We start from the raw sequence: 17653 nt of genomic DNA, 5'->3' as shown, positions 1-17653 counted from the left end.
TGATGCTCATGCACTTTACTCGATTAAAACTTAAATCTCACATTGTCAGTGTAGTCCCTTCTCAGTATTAATGAACGAACCACACACACCATCGTAATGTCTGACTTGGTCCATTGGACAGACTTTATTACAGTCACTGATTCTACCGTACAGGATTGCTCATTCAATACTAAGAATGACAGAAAACAATAGAACACCCCGATTATAGAACACTAAATAGTGACACCTTTAGAGAGCTGTAGAATACACATTCCTTCTAAACGTTAACTTAAAGATATCTAAATTAGTCTTGTCAAGCATAAGTTACATTTCTTTGGCAACTTTTGTTCTGAATATTTTTTCTTCACCAAAAACATTTCACCCAAAATTATCTGCATACATAAATCAGAAATTCGATATAAATAGATGGTTCTACCAAATTGTTTTGAAACAGGAAAAGACAATCTCAGACAAAAGCTTTGGCATAGTGCCAACCCCTAAGATTAGCATTTGGTTGAAAGATTGCAATTGAGATCATACCTCTATCAGAACATGCTGATAGCAGGCCAGGATTAGATCCCCAGGCTGGATTTAACTGATCCTGTACTGAGATGGGATAGATGAGCGGCAATAGAAAGGTGTCTGTTGAGCTCACTAGGGGGAGTGGTATCAGTGCCTGGCCCTCTCACTGGCTCTGGTCTTCAGTGGGACAGTCCTCCTCGAACAGGGCCAGGGTGTGCTGCCCCAGGGGGTTGTAGAGGAAGGCGTCCACCTCTCCCCCACCGTTACTGGTCTTCTGGAAGTGGATCTCCAGCAGGTCCTGCAGGTTCTCCTGCTCCATGACGGCAGGGATGCCAGTCAGCAGCACAGTACGCCCACACGCTGACAGCCGTGTCTGGTAGAGGGGCAAGAGGGGTCAGATTGGAGGATATTGCCTTACTGCAGACAGCTTCTAGACACTAATGGTTGGACTAGCTTGTCTGTAAGTCCCAAACAATGAGTTGAGCACCTATTATCTAGTGTATAGGGCTTGAGTTTCCTAATTGTATAACAATCCCATTGTAGTTGTAACTTGTAACCAAACTTGAATGGGCGCACAACCACAGACTGATACTGTGTACGGTTTATAAAATTACTCTCCGAATTGATGATTTCACTAGGCATAAAGGTATTTCTGCTGATAGTGTAGTTGGCCTATGATAAACTGCTTATTTTATAGTCTGATTATCATGGAGTTAAAGGGATAAACTCACGGCCATGAACATGAAATCTGCTTACCTGGAAACTTGTGATCTCTCCGTTCAGAAATGGAGTCACCTTCACACTGTGCTTCCTCCCTTTCTCAAACTCCACATCGTGGTACTGCTTGTCAGTCAGGCCTTTGGCAACTGTGGTAAACAATGCACAGTATGCTCAGTTAATCAAAAGTTGTACATTTGTCATTATATAAAGTCAGAAAGAATGGACAGAAATAACAGTATGATGAAAATTCATTAGTTTGAGCTTTTTCCTTTTATGAAGAAAACTACATTTTCTGATAGGAACTTGACTTGCGTACTAGTGTTTTCTATAAAAGTGATGACCACGTTGCCAGAATCATGCAGCATGTCAGACTCTTCCACCTCCCCCCCCCCATTCTTGCTCTTGGCAAAGTGGATCTCCAGTTTGTCAAGTAAGCGGTCCTCCCCGGCCTTCTTGGGCAGGTTGGAAACCAGGATACGGCGGGAACATACCTCGGTGTCCATCTGAGGTAGAGAGACAGGTGCACACACAGACACTGGTTCACACAAAGGAATGCAATGACATACATACAAATTAAATAAACTAACTGGATGTAATCCAAGTTATTCTGCACATGACGCTGTTCATAACAGAGCCACAGTTGTTCAGGCCCTTGTATTGCACTCATTACATCATCTTCCTGACACCTAAACACTAGTGAATGGAGATGGGTCTCTGTGGTTGTACCTCTACTTGACAGGGCACCAGCAGCCGTACGAGCTTGGCCTCCAGAGTGATGGCACAATCCGCGCCCAGATCCACCTTATGCTCCCTCAGGCTCAGGATCTTCTGGGCCACTGTGGAGGAGAGGCGGTATAATAACCACCTAAATAAAATAGGTGCTAGACAGAGTGAAGGTTTCGGTCTTACCTTCCTCATCCTCAAAAGTGATCAGTGCAGTGCCCTCCTCCATTGGATACACTATATGTGGCTTCACATCAAAATTGAGTGTGTTTGCACCATCACCCGTTTCTCCAGTGAACACAACCTTCTTTTCAGGCACTGCAGCAGTAGACACCTAAAACCAAGAGAGACAATCTTCAATAGTCAACTAAATCTCAACACACCTACTACAGTACACAGCCACACCAAGAATAATAATACAGCTCCTTAGTTTTGGGGTGTGGCCCTACATCAGTCTGCTGCTTGAGGTGGTGGGTGCTCTCCTCCTCAAGCTGCAGTTCTTCCTCTGCTCTCTGGATCTCCCTCTTCAGTCTGCTCTCCTCATCATGCAGGGCGGCTATCTTCTTCTGCAGAGAAACATTACTCCTATCAGTCATTCAGGCAGAATCCAAAACCTCTATCAAGACATCTCAACCCCGCAAAAAGTATAGTATAGTATAGGAAAAGAAAAATATAGCGATATCCTAAGACAAATGTTAATTCTAGTGTTGATCTTCGGTTTAGTGGTTTGCGAGAGGTTGTCATACCCTTTCAGAGTCTACATCCCTGGCTTGGTTGTTGTCATCCTCTTCCAGAGATATCCTCAGTTTGACTACGCGCTGTCTGAACTGTTTAGCAAGGTCCTCCTGGTCATCCCTGGCGCTGGACAGGTCCTGCTGCTCCTTCAGCAACTGATTGTGTTGAACCTGAGAACACAGATTCTATGAGGCCCTTGAGCCATAGGCTACACTCACAAACCAAGGAGATTAAATATGCATGAATTATTATACAGTAGACAAAGCCTCTCTTTCTCTAACTCTCATATATATATACACACACACAGTGGCTTGCGAAAGTATTCACCCCCTTGGCATTTTTCCTATTTTGTTGCCTTACAACCTGGAATTAACATTTATTTTTTTGGGGGGGGGTTTGTATCATTTGATTTACACAACATGCCTACCACTTTGAAAACAAACAATATTTTTTGTTGTTGTTGTTGTTGAAAACTTGAGCGTGCATAACTATTCACCCCCCCAAAGTCAATACTTTGTAAAGCCACCTTTTGCAGCAATTACAGCTGCAAGTCTCTTGGGATATGTCTCTATAAGCTTGGCACATTTAGCCACTGGGATTTTTGCCCATTCTTCAAGGCAAAACTGCTCCAGCTCCAGCAAAACTGCTCCTAGTTGGATGGGTTCCGCTGGTGTACAGCAATCTTTAAGTCATACCACAGATTCTCAGTTGGATTAAGGTCTGGGCTTTGACTAGGCCATTCCAAGACATTTAAATGTTTCCCTTAAACCGCTCAAGTGTTGCTTTAGCAGTATGCTTAGGGTCATTGTCCTGCTGGAAGGTGAACCTTTATCTCGGTCTCAAATCTCTGGAAGACTGAAACAGGTTTCCCTCAAGAATCTCCCTGTATTTAGCGCCATCCATCATTCCTTCAATTCTGACCAGTTTCCCAGCCCCTGCCGATGAAAAACATCCCCACAGCATGATGCTGCCACCACCATGCTTCACTGTGGGGGTGGTGTACTCGGGGTGATGAGAGGTGTTGGGTTTGCACCAGACATAGCGTTTTCCTTTATGGCCAAAAAGCTCAATTTTAGTCTCATCTGACCAGAGTACCTTCTTCCATATGTTTGGGGAGTCTCCCACATGCTGTTCGGCAAACACCAAATGTGTTTGCTTATTTTTTTTCTTTAAGCAATGGATTTTTTCTTGCCACTCTTCCGTAAAACCCAGCTCTGTTGAGTGTACGGCTTAAAGTGGTCCTATGGACAGATACTCCAATCTCCGCTGTGGAGCTTTGCAGCTCCTTCAGGGTTATCTTTGGTCTCTTTGTTGCCTCTGATTAATGCCCTCCTTGCCAGGTCTGTTTTGGTGGGCGGCCCTCTCGTGGCAGGTTTGTTGTGGTGCCATATTCTTTACATTTTTTAATAATGGATTTAATGGTACTCCGTGGGATGTTCAAAATGTCTGATATTTTTTTATAACCCAACCCTGATCTGTGCTTCTCCACAACTTTGTCCCTGACCTGTTTGGAGAGCTCCTTGGTCTTCATGGTGCCACTTGCTTAGCAGTGTTGCAGACTCTGGGGCCTAAGATCTTATTTAGGGGCTTCTTAGCAAAGGGGGTGAATACATATGCATGCACCACCTTTCCGTTATTTTTTAATTTTTTTAACAAGTTATTTTCTTCATTTCACTTCACCAATTTGGACTATTTTGTGTATGTCCATTACATGTAATCCAAAAAACAACAACATTTAAATTACAGGTTGTATTGCAACAAAATAGGAAAAATGCCAAGGAGAATGAATACTTTTGCAAGGCACTGTGTATATATATATTTTATTTTATTTATTCTGCAATTCAAATCAAACTTTGTCACATGCGCCGAATACAACAGATGTAGGTAGACCTTACCGTGAAATGCTTACTTAACAAACAATGAGAAAGAGTTAAGAAAAGATTTACCAATTATAAAAAGTAACAATAAAGAGGCATTATACAGGGGGTACCGGGTCAATGTGCAGGTTAGTCGAGGAAATGTGTACATGTAGGTAGGGGTAAAGTGACTATGCATAGATAAACAGTGAGTAGCAGCAGTGTAAATGTAACAGTTTAGTAACTTTAGTCCGTCCCCTCGCCCCGGGCGCGAATCAGGGACTCTCTGCACATATCAACAACAGTCACCGATGAAGCATCGTTACCCATCGTTCCACAAAGGCCGCTGCCCTTGCAGAGCAAGGGGAACCACTACTTCAAGGTCTCAAAGCGAGTGAAGTAACCGATTGAAACGCTATTAGCGCGCACCACCGCTAACTAGCTAGCCATTTCACATCCGTTACATAAAAACAAATGTAAATAGTCCTGGGGGCCATTTCATTGTCTTCTGGCTTGGGGGTAGAAGCAGTTAAGGAGCCTTTTGGTCCTAGACTTGGCGCTCGGGTACCGGTAGCAGAAAGAACAGTCTATGACTTGGGTGACTGGAGTCAGACAATTTTTTGGGCTTTGTAATAAATACCATTTAAAATAACACAAGCATATTGCTATTACGTTGTTATAACTAACTTCTTTCAAAATGGGGTTTCTCACAAACTCATAAGCAGATACTGAGACCCACACACACCCAGAGACAGATGGCTGACACAAACCCCACACAAACACTGATTAAAACAGGAAAGGCCTTGACCAACAGGGTGCTTGGGTCTGCATTTCACGAGATACTGAGACACACACACACCCAAGGACAGAGGGCTGGCACAAACCTTTCATAAACACTGATAAAACAGGAACATCTACGCACACACAAAATCTCCTCTTTAGGCTGAACATTTTACAGAGACACACAGATATGACAGGAACATCTACGCACACACCTAATCTCCTGTTTTAGCTGAACATTTCTGAAGACAAAGAACTCTACTCAGAGCCAATGGGACAGTGATACTAGCCTGAAGGGGACCTCGCCCAACTCATCAGGACCAACCAGAAGACCAGACCAGCCAGACTCAACCTACTTTATTACCTGTATAAAATACATTTGCACTATGTTTCGGGGCTCTGTTCCGACGGTTCCCTATGAGCCAGACCGAACGAGTCCGTGCACGCTATCTCAGATATCTTTACCTCTGAATAAAACTGCCTTTTACCATACCTGATCCACTTCGTCCAGAGTCTCTACTTGATCTCAGTTCTCCAGTAATTCAGATATCAACAGCTTTCCCAATCAATATCCTTTCTTTAGTCAAATATACCTTGCATTTGCTGATAGCATGTAGGATTCCATCCAAGGTGTTTTGTGATCCCTCGGTGTCTGTCATTAATATCATTAAGGAGACATCCTGAAAAACAATTAAATTCCATTAGGTCAGCCGCCGGTTTATAAAAATGATAGGACTCACTGAAGATGGGGTAACCCTTACCATATCACACATTACTGTCGGAGAAATTGACGCTAATCTGTAAAGAGTATAAAATATCGTGAAAAATGTGTTTATAATGAAAAAGAGCTGTGATAGATCAAAAGATCAATTAGTGGAAAAAATATTAGAATTGAGCTGATACTGACTAGTGTAGGCTACACTTTATAAAATGATAAGTAATTTGAAACGATCTAGTTTAAAGCTTTCGGTATTCATATAAGCTACACATTCCTTTTCGAGTCGGCCCAACTATCAACGCGTCAAAGTACCATTGACCGTTCATTTTAAATCTTTAATTTTAAAAAGTATGACTCTTAACACATATCCAATCTATTTTAAATTAAAATGAGTTTAAAATCATTTAGTTACGATTTTATAGGAGACAAAGCTGAGTAAACCACTTACCGTAGTTAGCTGTTGTGAAATGGTACGTCTTTCTTTCAGTTTCAGTTTCTTCAATCCGACACCGCAGATGTCGACAAGAGGGAGGCGCTTGTGTAGCCCTGACGCGCACTCATTAAATTCTTGATTCTGCTCCAGCACAGCACTCAACACACCAGCTTTTACTGAATATATATATATATATATATTTAAACTCAGCAAAAAAAGAAACGTCCTCTCACTGTCAACTGCGTTTATTTTCAGCAAACCTAACATGTGTAAATATGTGTATGAATATAACAAGATTCAACAACTGAGACATAAACTGAACAAGTTCCACACATGTGACTAACATAAATTGAATAATGTGTCCCTGAACAAGGGGGGGTCAAATCAAAAGTAACAGTCAGTATCTGGCGTGGCCACCAGCTGCATTAAGTACTGCAGTGCATCTCCTCCTCATGGACTGCACCAGACTTGCCAGTTCTTGCTGTGAGATGTTACCCCACTCTTCCGCCAAGGCACCTGCAAGTTCCAGGACATTTCTGGGAGGAATGGCCCTGGCCCTCACCCTCCGATCCAACAGGTCCCAGACGTGCTCAATGGGATTGAGATCTGGGATCTTCGCTGGCCATGGCAGAACATTGACATTCCTGTCCAGCAGGAAATCACTCAGAGAACGAGCATTTTGGCTGGTGGCATTGTCATGCTGGAGGTTCATGTCAGAATGAGCCTGCAGGAAGGGTACCACATGAGGGAGGAGGATGTCTTCCCTGTAACGCACAGCGTTGAGATTGCCTGCAATGACAAGCTCAGTCCGATGATGCTGTGACACACCGCCCCAGACCATGACGGACCCTCCACCTCGATCCAACTCCAGAGTACAGGCCCCGGTGTAACGCTCATTCCTTCGACGATAAACGCGAATCCGGCCATCACACAAAACCGTGACTCGTCAGTGTAGAGCACTTTGCCAGTCCTGTCTGGTCCAGCGACGGTGGGTTTGCGCCCATAGGCGACGTTGTTGCCGGTGATGTCTGGTGAGGACCTGCCTTACAACAGGCCTACAAGCCCTCAGTCCAGCCTCTCTCAGCCTATTGCGGACAGTCTGAGCGCCGATGGAGATTGTGCGTTCCTGGTGTAACTCGGGCAGTTGTTGACATCCTGTACCTGTCCCGCAGGTGTGATGTTCGGACGTACCGATCCTGTGCTGGTGTTGTTACGCGGTCTGTCACTGCGAGGACGATCAGCTGTCCGTCCCGTATCCCTGTAGCGCTGTCTTAGGCATCTCACAATACGGACAGTGCAATTTATTTCCCTGGCCACATCTGCAGCATGCCTAAGGCACAGCCACACAGATGAGCAGGGACCCTGGGCATTAAACCCTTTACAATGATCTGTGAAGTTAATTGGATTTTTACAAATGATCTTTGAAAGACAGGGTCCTGAAAAATGGATTTTTGTTGTTGTTGCCGAGTGTTATATAAAATTACCTTGAATAGATTTCTCAGGTGTGCTAGTGGCTGGAAAACATGCATTCAGTAGCCTGGTGACCACAGTGCCATACCGATACCATTAGACCAATATGATAGTGTGGAAATGGATATGACCAAAATGTAAAAGGACAAGCGTGTACTTCACCGCATTTCCAACAAATTTCCACTTGTTTTTACTTGTCAATGCCATGTTAACACAAGTCTGGTTGGGCCAATAAGTTAATTCATGACATTATCATTAACAAGCAGCTTTTGTAAACACCTTTCTACTGCTTTCTATGAAGCAATAAATCAGCTGTATTGCTTAATCTCCAACACATCTTACACTTGTCAATAAAACCACAAATGAAAACACCAGTCAATTTTTTTTATACATTTATTAGTGAAACCAATGACGCCTAGAATCTAAGCTTCTGGAAGAACCATTTGTTCTTGCCTGTCTTGTACCTGTGGATAGAAAAAAAAACATTTTAGAAAAGGTTTACAATGGAGATGAAAAAGCCTGCTATTTTATTATCCTATAGTAGTTACGCTACTTGTATCAGATATTATCAGGACAAAGAACCTGTGCATTTCTCACAAGTCCTGGTTCCTGGTTTGGGAAAAGACTCACCTCTCCTCAAACTTAATCTTGGCCTCGCGTCTGGCTTTGCGTTTCAGGGCAGGGTCTCTGAAGACATCCTTGTTGACGACGGTTTTGTCCAGAGGAATGTCCACGGAGTATCTGAGCACAGGGAAAACACAGCAAGAGGCTTAGTAAGACACCTACATCAAATTCCTATAAAGGACACAAACACGAGTGGATAAAACTTCTCCATCAACTACTCTGAACATTCCAAGAATCAAGAATGAAAATCAAACCAAGCCATCTATTAAGTTTACTAATGCATGCATAGATGAAATGTGTTGAGAAGCCAGACTTCACTAGCGTGCTGACTCAAACTGTACTTTGCTGGCTCAGATTGCGCTTTCCAGCACAGCTACTGTAACTATGGTGGATATGGATACATAACCAGGCCAGCTTAGTACAACATAGCTTAGGAGTGTGAAAGGGTAGTTCACCACATCCAACAGAATAGGGTCCACTCTGTACACCATCTATACATTCCTTGACATTGCACCTTACTTAATAGATCCCTGTCAGTTTGGCCACTGCTAGAATTCCATAAAAATGTAGACATATTGCATGGATGCAATACTGCTAGTCACCTACAGTTTAGTCTCACATGTCAGCAGGTAGCCACCTAAACAACCATTACTCCCATGTCCACCTGGCACTGACCTGGTGGGCATGAGGTGATTGTAGTTGTACACCTTTACGAAGGCCTTGATCTTGGACCTCTTGGCAACCTTCTTCTTGCCCATGGTTGTGGTCACTTTGCGGGGGTAGCGGTCAATGCCCGAGACCAGTGCGTGGCTATAAGGGCGGTCCGAGGTGCCATCATCAATGTTCTGGAGGAAGAGAATCAATATATAGTTAGCTGTTCAGTTACCAGTGTTTATGAACCACATTGTAAGAGGTTTATCCAAGCAAACAGTAACTAATCAAACTGGGAGTGAAATATGCACATTTAGCAATAGCTCAGGATCAAACTTACCTTGACTATAACAGCTTTACGACCAGCGTAGCGCCCAGCAAGGACCATCACCACCTTCCCAGGTTTCATGAACTTGCCCATCTCTGGGTGACAAGAGAAGTGAGTTACAAAAGAAAAACATTATTACTAAGACAAGACGCCATGGAATGGTCAATGTGGGACAATATTCACTGCTTCTAGATATCAGTAGTATCTTTGTTATCTACGGAATACCGGTATGCTATTAGCTAAACTAGCTACGTCGGCTTGGACGTCAGATGACCAATGACTGAACGCGATTGCAGGAGCAACGACGACGTAAATGATCAAAGTCATGCAACGAAAAACGGTATTTTATGAAAAGTAAAATTACATGTCTTAACCAACGTTCTTTTGCTGTTTTTCAGCCGTGAGTACATTTTGACTCGTTCTATTGTCCAGCCCATCTAGACAGCCATCACTGTTATTTACCTATTCAGGTGAGATGTTGTATACATTCATGCAATTACATTTAAATAGGCAATCGGACGCCATTAACCGAGCACATTGTGGCTATCCGATTATATAAATTACATAACCGAAGTGGTTGGTTTTGAATCGACATGAACCACATCAAGCAAGCTGCCATGTTGAAATGCTAACTATATGGATAGCGGACACTATATAAAAGTACACCTTTTTCCAATATAAATGTCAAATTAAGGGAAATGATCCCCAAACCCGGATCTTAAACGTATACTTTAGGGTAAAAAACAATTAAGAAGTATGTAAACGTCAGGATTTATCAAGATGGTTGAAGATTATTGCGTTGAGAAATTCACTCACTGGTGCTATTCTGTGGCCACCGCTAGCAGGAAAGGAAGTTGAGAAGATTTTCGTGACCTTTCACATCAAATCAACGATGCGTCATTTCCGCCGAGCGGAACACTGCTCAGAACTGGTCCTGGAACAGTTCCTTTATTTTGGAACATCATACATAAAAAAAAAATTAAAAAAAGGCAAGTCAGTTAAGGACAAATTCTTATTTACAATGACGGCCTATCCTAACCCGGACGACCCTGTGCCAATTGTGGGACTCCCAATCACAGCCGGCTGTGATATAGCCCAGGATCGAACCAGGGTCTACAGTGATGCCCCTAGCACTGAGATGTAGTGCCTTAGACCACTGCGCCACTCAGGAGCCATTTATGTCAAGCTTATAAAAGGGAACCTAGAGTCAGCCCTATATTGAGTTTCTCTGTGACATGTGGCAATCAAGGTGTCCTATTCAGTTGTTGGCACAGTTGCCAGTGTTCTCTTATGCTGCTATGCAAAGTGAAGGCCTGCAACTTGACTAAAGACAAAAGTGTCAGGCATCATTATTACCCCTGTATTTTATATGACTTATTAATGTGCATTGACAACAAGTGTGTTGAAAGCAATGAATGGATAGAAATTGTGCATGGGCTGAAATAAGTTTATTTGCTCACATTCATAGTTATTGAACAAAAACAATAAACAGCTGTATAACTTTTTCTCAATCTGACCAGTAGGGTATGCACAGAAAACAAAAACAAATCAGAGACAGTAACTAAGTCTAATTTTTCATACAGAAATGTACATTCCTTAGTAGTAGTAGTATCGTGATGTGTGCGTCTATGTTTGTGTTAACAGTAGTTTTGACAAGAGCACAGTGCATTTGAAAAGTGAAAAGTAACAATGCAGGCTAAATGAAGGGGGTATTGATATTCACATTAACACCTCAGAAGTATGCAAACCAAAGTATCCCTTTCGATGTAGGACAACCTGTCCTCCCATACACTACATGGAGATGCACACCAGTAAAGCACAGACCAGATCCAAGCATAGTCTGGTAGTGGTCCGGCTGAGGCATTTGCAATTTACTATACAACAAATTAGAAATAGATCTCAATACCATAGACCATAAGAGAATAGAACAGAAAGTCTGGGAGTAGCACTTAACCAGTAACAAAGTAGGTTATACCTTAATATGAGGAGGGTTGGAAAAGCCATACCAGGGATGATAACAGTTTTCACTCATGTGGAAATGAACAGTATCTATGGTTTGTACATTCAGCTTTTCAGGATACACCCCATGTGATTCACATGTAATAGGAAGATTTCACTTCAAGTGGTTTTCATTCACCATTCAAAAAACGAATAGAAACAGAGAAAACGATCACATCCCACAACCATCTTAAATATTGGACGATGAAATATATAATTACATATAAGCTAAATAGTTAAATCATATATGTTCATTTATAAATTTTTTGAATCACTTCCATTTGGACCAGTAAAGAAGCAGCAGTTAATACAGGGTCTCTACGTTATCCACCTTCTTTAAGACACGTTAGGCAGGTTCTGCTTATTTCTCAACGGAGACACTACATGCTGCATGAGTGATCATTTTGATTTTCAGGACACTTGTGACATCTTTAGAATTTTGACCTCTCTTGTACATTCATTGGTGAGAGCATACACTGTTGCCATGTTCATTTGACCTGAGTGCATTGAATAGTGCGCGTCTTCTGTGAACACAACAGGGGAGCGATGAGTAACCACAGACAGAGAACAATGCTCAGTGAATGTGAACTGTAGTCACCCATATTATTCTCTTCCGTAGAGAACACAAAATGTACAGTTTAGTGACAGTGCAGGATACTGGTCTGTTTTTGCCCATACTACAGAGTATGGGGAGGGAATGACTATACATTTGGTCACATTGATGATCACCCATTCTATAGGTAATCATTATACAGTAGTGAATTACTGTAAAAGGCCAACCTCACGATATTATCTGCATAGGTCTGAGCTACTGTATTTCATCTCCATAGGGACAAGTCAAACAACATCACATAAAGGAAGCGTTTCCTAAGGGGAGGCAACAAGCTCCATATAATGCAATGTAACAAGTCATTAAGATCTTGATATGCTCCCTTCGAGTGGTTATGGGGGGGCATTGATAAATTAAATGTTAGTTACAGATTTGCTATATAAAAATCAGATTTGCTATATAATGCATCTCAACAATGCACACTTGATTTTTGTTGAACAGCTTTGCACGGAATTCATGCCATGTTTTTAGACAGGATGCTAACAAAAATGTTTTGACCCAATGACCCAAGATACATTTAAAGTAAAACAGATAAAGCAACATTAGCACAAATATTTTATGCCAATTATAATTTCAGCACTTGAGGGAGACCCAAACCATGCCTTCCGGTCCTCAAAGGCCAGTTGATTGTATTATTTTTTACCCTTAAATCAGGCCTGGTAACCATGTGAGCTGAAAGCATGTTTTGGGTGTCTCTCGACAGTCCCTTCTCAGAAGGCATCCTTGATGTTCTTGAGCTGCCTCACAGCCAGGTCCACCGGCAGGTTAAACTTGAGGTGGCTGATACGTCCCAGGATGCGCAGGGCTCCCTCGAAGCCTGTCTGGGCCATGTAGCTCCAGTGCTGGTAGTGCGGGTGCACCAAGGCCCCTGACTTGCACAGCAGGTTAAGCCATGACACTAGCCTCTGCTCGTTCAGAGCCATGCATACCAGAGCCTTGAACTCTGAGTCTGCTCCTCGCTTGTAGCGATCGTGCTCCAGCAACACTGAGTGAATGGCCCAGAGCAGAGACTGCTTGGGTGTGACAGTGACTGGATTGCCCGCAACAGGTAGGCTGAAGGACTGCGAGAGTTGGCGGGCTGGCGACTCCACGAAGGCCTTGCCATTTTTGGAGTGGTAGTACTTGACAAAGAGCTCCCAGGGGTGGATGGTTGTTGGGCCAGGTCTGTAGGGCAGCAGGCAGGAGATAGGGGCCAGCACTAGGCTCATGCCCTGGGAGGGGGAGTAGAGACCGTGGGCTAGCAGGTCTCTCAGAGCCATGGCCAGCTCTTTCCTCACTGAGGCAGTGAGCTCATCACGGGACCCCAGGGCCAAGCTGCTGTTGTAGCTGACCACGTGATCTACTGAGGGCTGTCTGCACGAGGCCTGCACTCGAACCCGGTCTACAGCCCCCTCCAGACGCTGCAGCAGAGGGCCGTAGTCCTGGCCCCCTTCCCCCTGTGACCACATGCTCTGGGGAACGTGGCCAGCCGCACAGCCAAACTGGCTCACTGCAAAGATCTGCAGCACAGCCAGGGCCCGCTGGATCAGCTGCAAGCCTGTCTGCCTCATCTTCTGGGCCTGCTCTGGGTCCACTATGCGCAGGAGAAGAGAATCGTTAGAACAGATGTATTGTGAGTGATGTTGTAGAGCCTATGATAATAATGCTGGGTGATAACTGACTTTTCTTCCTCCCTCCAGGGGCTCTGGTGTTGGGCCCTGCTGTCCTCGGCTGCTGGCTGGGTTCACCGTCAGACAGAAGAGGGTTCCCTACCTCATCTGTTGGGTAAAGGGAAAATACAGTAGTAAGTCAGAATATTGGTGGAATATTTCGGTAACAAAGTGTGTATTAGTGAGCTTCCAAGACACCTAACCACAGCCAACATGGCATCCCAGGCCCACTGCCACCTACCCTGGATGAAGTTGATAAACATCTCTAGGTCCCTGATCTGGGTCTTGAGCTGGTCCACCAGCTGCTCCTTGACCCTGGCTGGGTTGACTATTTGAGCGATGGCAGCGTCCACTCTCTGTCTTAGCTCCTCAGGCGTCAGGTTCCCTATGTCCTCGTTGAAGTTCACATCCAGCTTCTTGATCAACTCATCAATGATTACCTGGCAGTGGAAGAGTGGAACCGTCATGAGTATTACCAGGACATTACACATGGGAAGGAAACAACATTGTATCGAATAGACTTTTAGGAGACTTCTGGTACATGAACGGAGCCCTACCTTCTGTCTCTCCATGACCACAGACTGGGGCAGGGAGTCGTAGCTGCCCTCCTGGTAGGCATAGCGCTCCAGGTCATCCAACTGGGTCTTCAGCTGGACGATGAGCTCCTTCTGCTTCTCCCTCTGGACCTCCAGACGCTCCCTCTTCTCCCTCTCACTCTGTGTGGAGAAGAGAGAACACAGAATACACTGTCAGTGGAGGACTGGGGTGTACAAAGGGGACAGGGAGTGATGGGGAGGGTCTATACACAGCCCTTATTCATCATGCATGTTTACTAAAGACAGACGAAACAGATGCTGGAGAGGAACAGAGAGCTGTAGCCATACTCACCAGGTCCTCCTACAAGTAAAGCATGTAGACACAGAGGAAATCAGAAAAAGAAAACCTTTAATCAAAGACAGTACTACATACAGTGAGGGAAAAAAGTATTTGATCCCCTGCTGATTTTGTACGTTTGCCCACTGACAAAGAAATGATCAGTCTATAATTTTAATGGTAGGTTTATTTGAACAGTGAGAGACAGAATATCAACAAAAAAATCCAGAAAAACGCATGTCAAAAATGTTATGAATTGATTTGCATTTTAATGAGGGAAATAAGTATTTGACCCCTCTGCAAAACATGACTTAGTACTTGGTGGCAAAACCCTTGTTGGCAATCACAGAGGTCAGACGTTTCTTGTAGTTGGCCACCAGGTTTGCACACATCTCAGGAGGGATTTTGTCCCACTCCTCTTTGCAGATCTTCTTCAAGTCATTAAGGTTTCGAGGCTGACGTTTGGCAACTCGAACCTTCAGCTCCCTCCACAGATTTTCTATGGGATTAAGGTCTGGAGACTGGCTAGGCCACTCCAGGACCTTAATGTGCTTCTTCTTGAGCCACTCCTTTGTTGCCTTGGCCGTGTGTTTTGGGTCATTGTCATGCTGGAATACCCATCCACGACCCATTTTCAATACCCTGGCTGAGGGAAGGAGGTTTTCACCCAAGATTTGACGGTACATGGCCCCGTCCATCGTCCCTTTGATGCGGTGAAGTTGTCCTGTCCCTTTAGCAGAAAAACACCCCCAAAGCATAATGTTTCCACCTCCATGTTTGACGGTGGGGATGGTTTCTTGGGGTCATAGGCAGCATTCCTCCTCCTCCAAACACGGCAAGTTGGGTTGATGCCAAAGAACTCCATTTTGGTCTCATCTGACCACAACACGTTCACCCAGTTGTCCTCTGAATCATTCAGATGTTCATTGGCAAACTTCAGACGGGCATGTATATGTGCTTTCTTGAGCAGGGGGACCTTGCGGGCGCTGCAGGATTTCAGTCCTTCACGGCATAGTGTGTTACCAATTGTTTTCTTGATGACAATGGTCCCAGCTGCCTTGAGATCATTGACAAGATCCTCCTGTGTAGTTCTGGGCTGATTCCTCACCGTTCTCATGATCATTGCAACTCCACGAGGTGAGATCTTGCATGGAGCCCCAGGCTGAGGGAGATTGACAGTTCTTTTGTGTTTCTTCCATTTGCGAATAATCACAGAAACTGTTGTCACCTTCTCACCAAGCTGCTTGGCGGTGGTCTTGTAGCCCATTCCAGCCTTGTGTAGGTCTACAATCTTGTCCCTGACATCCTTGGAGAGCTCTTTGGTCTTGGCCATGGTGGAGAGTTTGGAATCTGATTGATTGATTGCTTCTGTGGACAGGTATCTTTTATACAGGTAAGAAACTGAGATTAGGAGCACTCCCTTTAAGAGTGTGCTCCTAATCTCCGTTCGTTACCTGTATGAAAGACACCTGGGAGCCAGAAATCTTTTTGATTGAGAAGGGGTCAAATACTTATTTCCCTCATTAAAATGCAAATCAATTTATAACATTTTTGACATGCATTTTTCTTAATATTTTTGTTGTTATTCTGTCTCTCACTGTTCAAATAAACCTACCATTAAAATTATAGACTGATAATTTCTTTGTCAGTGGGCAAACGTACAAAATCAGCAGGGGATCAAATACTTTTTTCCCTCACTGTAAGCGGGCATTATCTCGAAGGTAAATGGAGAGCTGCAGGGAGTAAACAATGGGGTTTGGTTTAGTTGTGCATACAGAAGCTATTATTACAGAGATAATGATCTTCTGGAAGATGTTAACTGAGCCTGTGAGTCACTTATTGTGCTGATGAGATACCACCATTTTCTATCTTCCTCTGGAGATAACAGATTTCATGGAACAGAACAGAGAGCACAGCCTTGGTGTTTTGATGCAAACCAAAGCCTTAATCAAAAGCCAGGTAGTCGCCCGGATAATTTCAATTCCTGTGAGATGTTTGACAAGACTGTGGCTGCTACTGCCTGTGTGTGTGTGTGTGTGTGTGTACACGCGCAGGTTTCCGAGTGTTGCATCCCAGGGTGTGTCTGAGTCTATATGTGTCCAGTGGTCATCCTTACAGCTGTCCGACTGACACTGAATGATGACCAGCCTACGTAAGGGCAGCAACTAATGTGACCACCACTCACCCCCATCCCTCACCAGGTATTACTGGTGGAACACTGTACTGACATTGGTGTATGCCTAAATTGGTGTCTGTCTGTGGTCTGTTTTGTGGGGGACTAACATAACCTATTTTTCTACACATAATGGATAGCTTACATAATCACACAACCTCAAGCAATTGAGTGTTTGTGTTGACATCATTTTTCCACTTACTGAAGAGGAACCATTGTTTACATTCTTAGATCTATCAAGTCTGACCAGCCGTGGCCTAGATGGACTACTTACCGCGTTTTCGAGCTGTTGGGTATCTTGTGGCCTGCATCCCACAACGTGAGGACAGCCTTTGAAAGCAAACTCCTCGAGTTCTACCAGCATCCTCTCCTTCTCATCATTCGGAGCGTGAACTATCTGCTTCAAGCGGAACTGCACTTGTGCAAAATGAGATGTCAAAGCGAGGAGCGAGGAATTCAGCAGGCCCTGTTCGTCCTCCAGTTTCCTCAATCTTGCGGTCATCTCCGTCTCACCAGACACAGCTGAGTCTTTCCTCCTCGGCTCGACCGCGTTTCCCTTCCCGCTCTCATCCTCCGGACTGGCTACAGCGCCGACGGGCGCCCATCGCTCGCCAGCCCCAGCAAAGGCAGCTTCGCTGTCCGAGGTTGACAGTTCCTCTGTCGACATGTTTGAAAGGTAATAAAGACAACGTTGTCCTCCGATATTAAAGTTATTGTCAACTGGAAACGACGCTTTGTTTTATCGTTTATGTACACCGTTTTAGAAATTAAAATAATTACCACCGATGAAGCAGGTGCATCGCCATCTTGA

At 44.1% G+C, this 17653-nt stretch overlaps 3 protein-coding genes across 5 annotated transcripts; all 3 read right to left on the bottom strand.

Annotated features, from left to right (window-relative positions):
- Nucleotides 1-94: 94 nt before the first annotated feature.
- Nucleotides 95-6591, bottom strand: LOC139565487 (interferon-induced 35 kDa protein homolog). 2 transcript variants are annotated; one of them, XM_071385878.1, is made up of 10 exons: nucleotides 6482-6562; nucleotides 6077-6113; nucleotides 5909-5995; nucleotides 2691-2849; nucleotides 2394-2510; nucleotides 2131-2278; nucleotides 1948-2057; nucleotides 1538-1724; nucleotides 1258-1367; nucleotides 95-874 (listed from the first exon to the last, which is right to left on the bottom strand). In XM_071385878.1, exons 2-10 carry the CDS (start codon nucleotides 6086-6088, stop codon nucleotides 665-667), a joined length of 1140 nt encoding a protein of 379 aa, XP_071241979.1. In that variant the 5' UTR covers nucleotides 6089-6113; nucleotides 6482-6562; the 3' UTR covers nucleotides 95-664. The 2 variants fall into 2 exon arrangements, with proteins under 2 accessions (XP_071241979.1, XP_071241978.1); XM_071385877.1 differs by lacking the exon at nucleotides 6077-6113 and having other exon boundaries at nucleotides 6482-6591.
- A 1720-nt stretch (nucleotides 6592-8311) lies between these two features.
- On the bottom strand, nucleotides 8312-10470 carry LOC139565488 (large ribosomal subunit protein eL27). Of its 2 annotated transcripts, none has more exons than XM_071385879.1 (5): nucleotides 10356-10470; nucleotides 9552-9634; nucleotides 9236-9405; nucleotides 8567-8677; nucleotides 8312-8400 (listed from the first exon to the last, which is right to left on the bottom strand). In XM_071385879.1, exons 2-5 carry the CDS (start codon nucleotides 9630-9632, stop codon nucleotides 8352-8354), a joined length of 411 nt encoding a protein of 136 aa, XP_071241980.1. In that variant the 5' UTR covers nucleotides 9633-9634; nucleotides 10356-10470; the 3' UTR covers nucleotides 8312-8351. The 2 variants fall into 2 exon arrangements, with proteins under 2 accessions (XP_071241980.1, XP_071241981.1); XM_071385880.1 differs by having other exon boundaries at nucleotides 10206-10367.
- A 502-nt stretch (nucleotides 10471-10972) lies between these two features.
- On the bottom strand, nucleotides 10973-17653 carry LOC139565486 (RUN domain-containing protein 1-like). The gene is made up of 5 exons (XM_071385876.1): nucleotides 17117-17653; nucleotides 14354-14512; nucleotides 14038-14236; nucleotides 13809-13904; nucleotides 10973-13720 (listed from the first exon to the last, which is right to left on the bottom strand). Exons 1-5 carry the CDS (start codon nucleotides 17507-17509, stop codon nucleotides 12858-12860), a joined length of 1710 nt encoding a protein of 569 aa, XP_071241977.1. The 5' UTR covers nucleotides 17510-17653; the 3' UTR covers nucleotides 10973-12857.

The sequence above is a fragment of the Salvelinus alpinus genome, chromosome 36, assembly GCF_045679555.1.
Source record: "Salvelinus alpinus chromosome 36, SLU_Salpinus.1, whole genome shotgun sequence".
NCBI lineage: Eukaryota > Metazoa > Chordata > Actinopteri > Salmoniformes > Salmonidae > Salvelinus > Salvelinus alpinus.
Note: the sequence above shows the minus strand (reverse complement) of the source record. Positions and strands in the feature narration are given on the sequence as shown.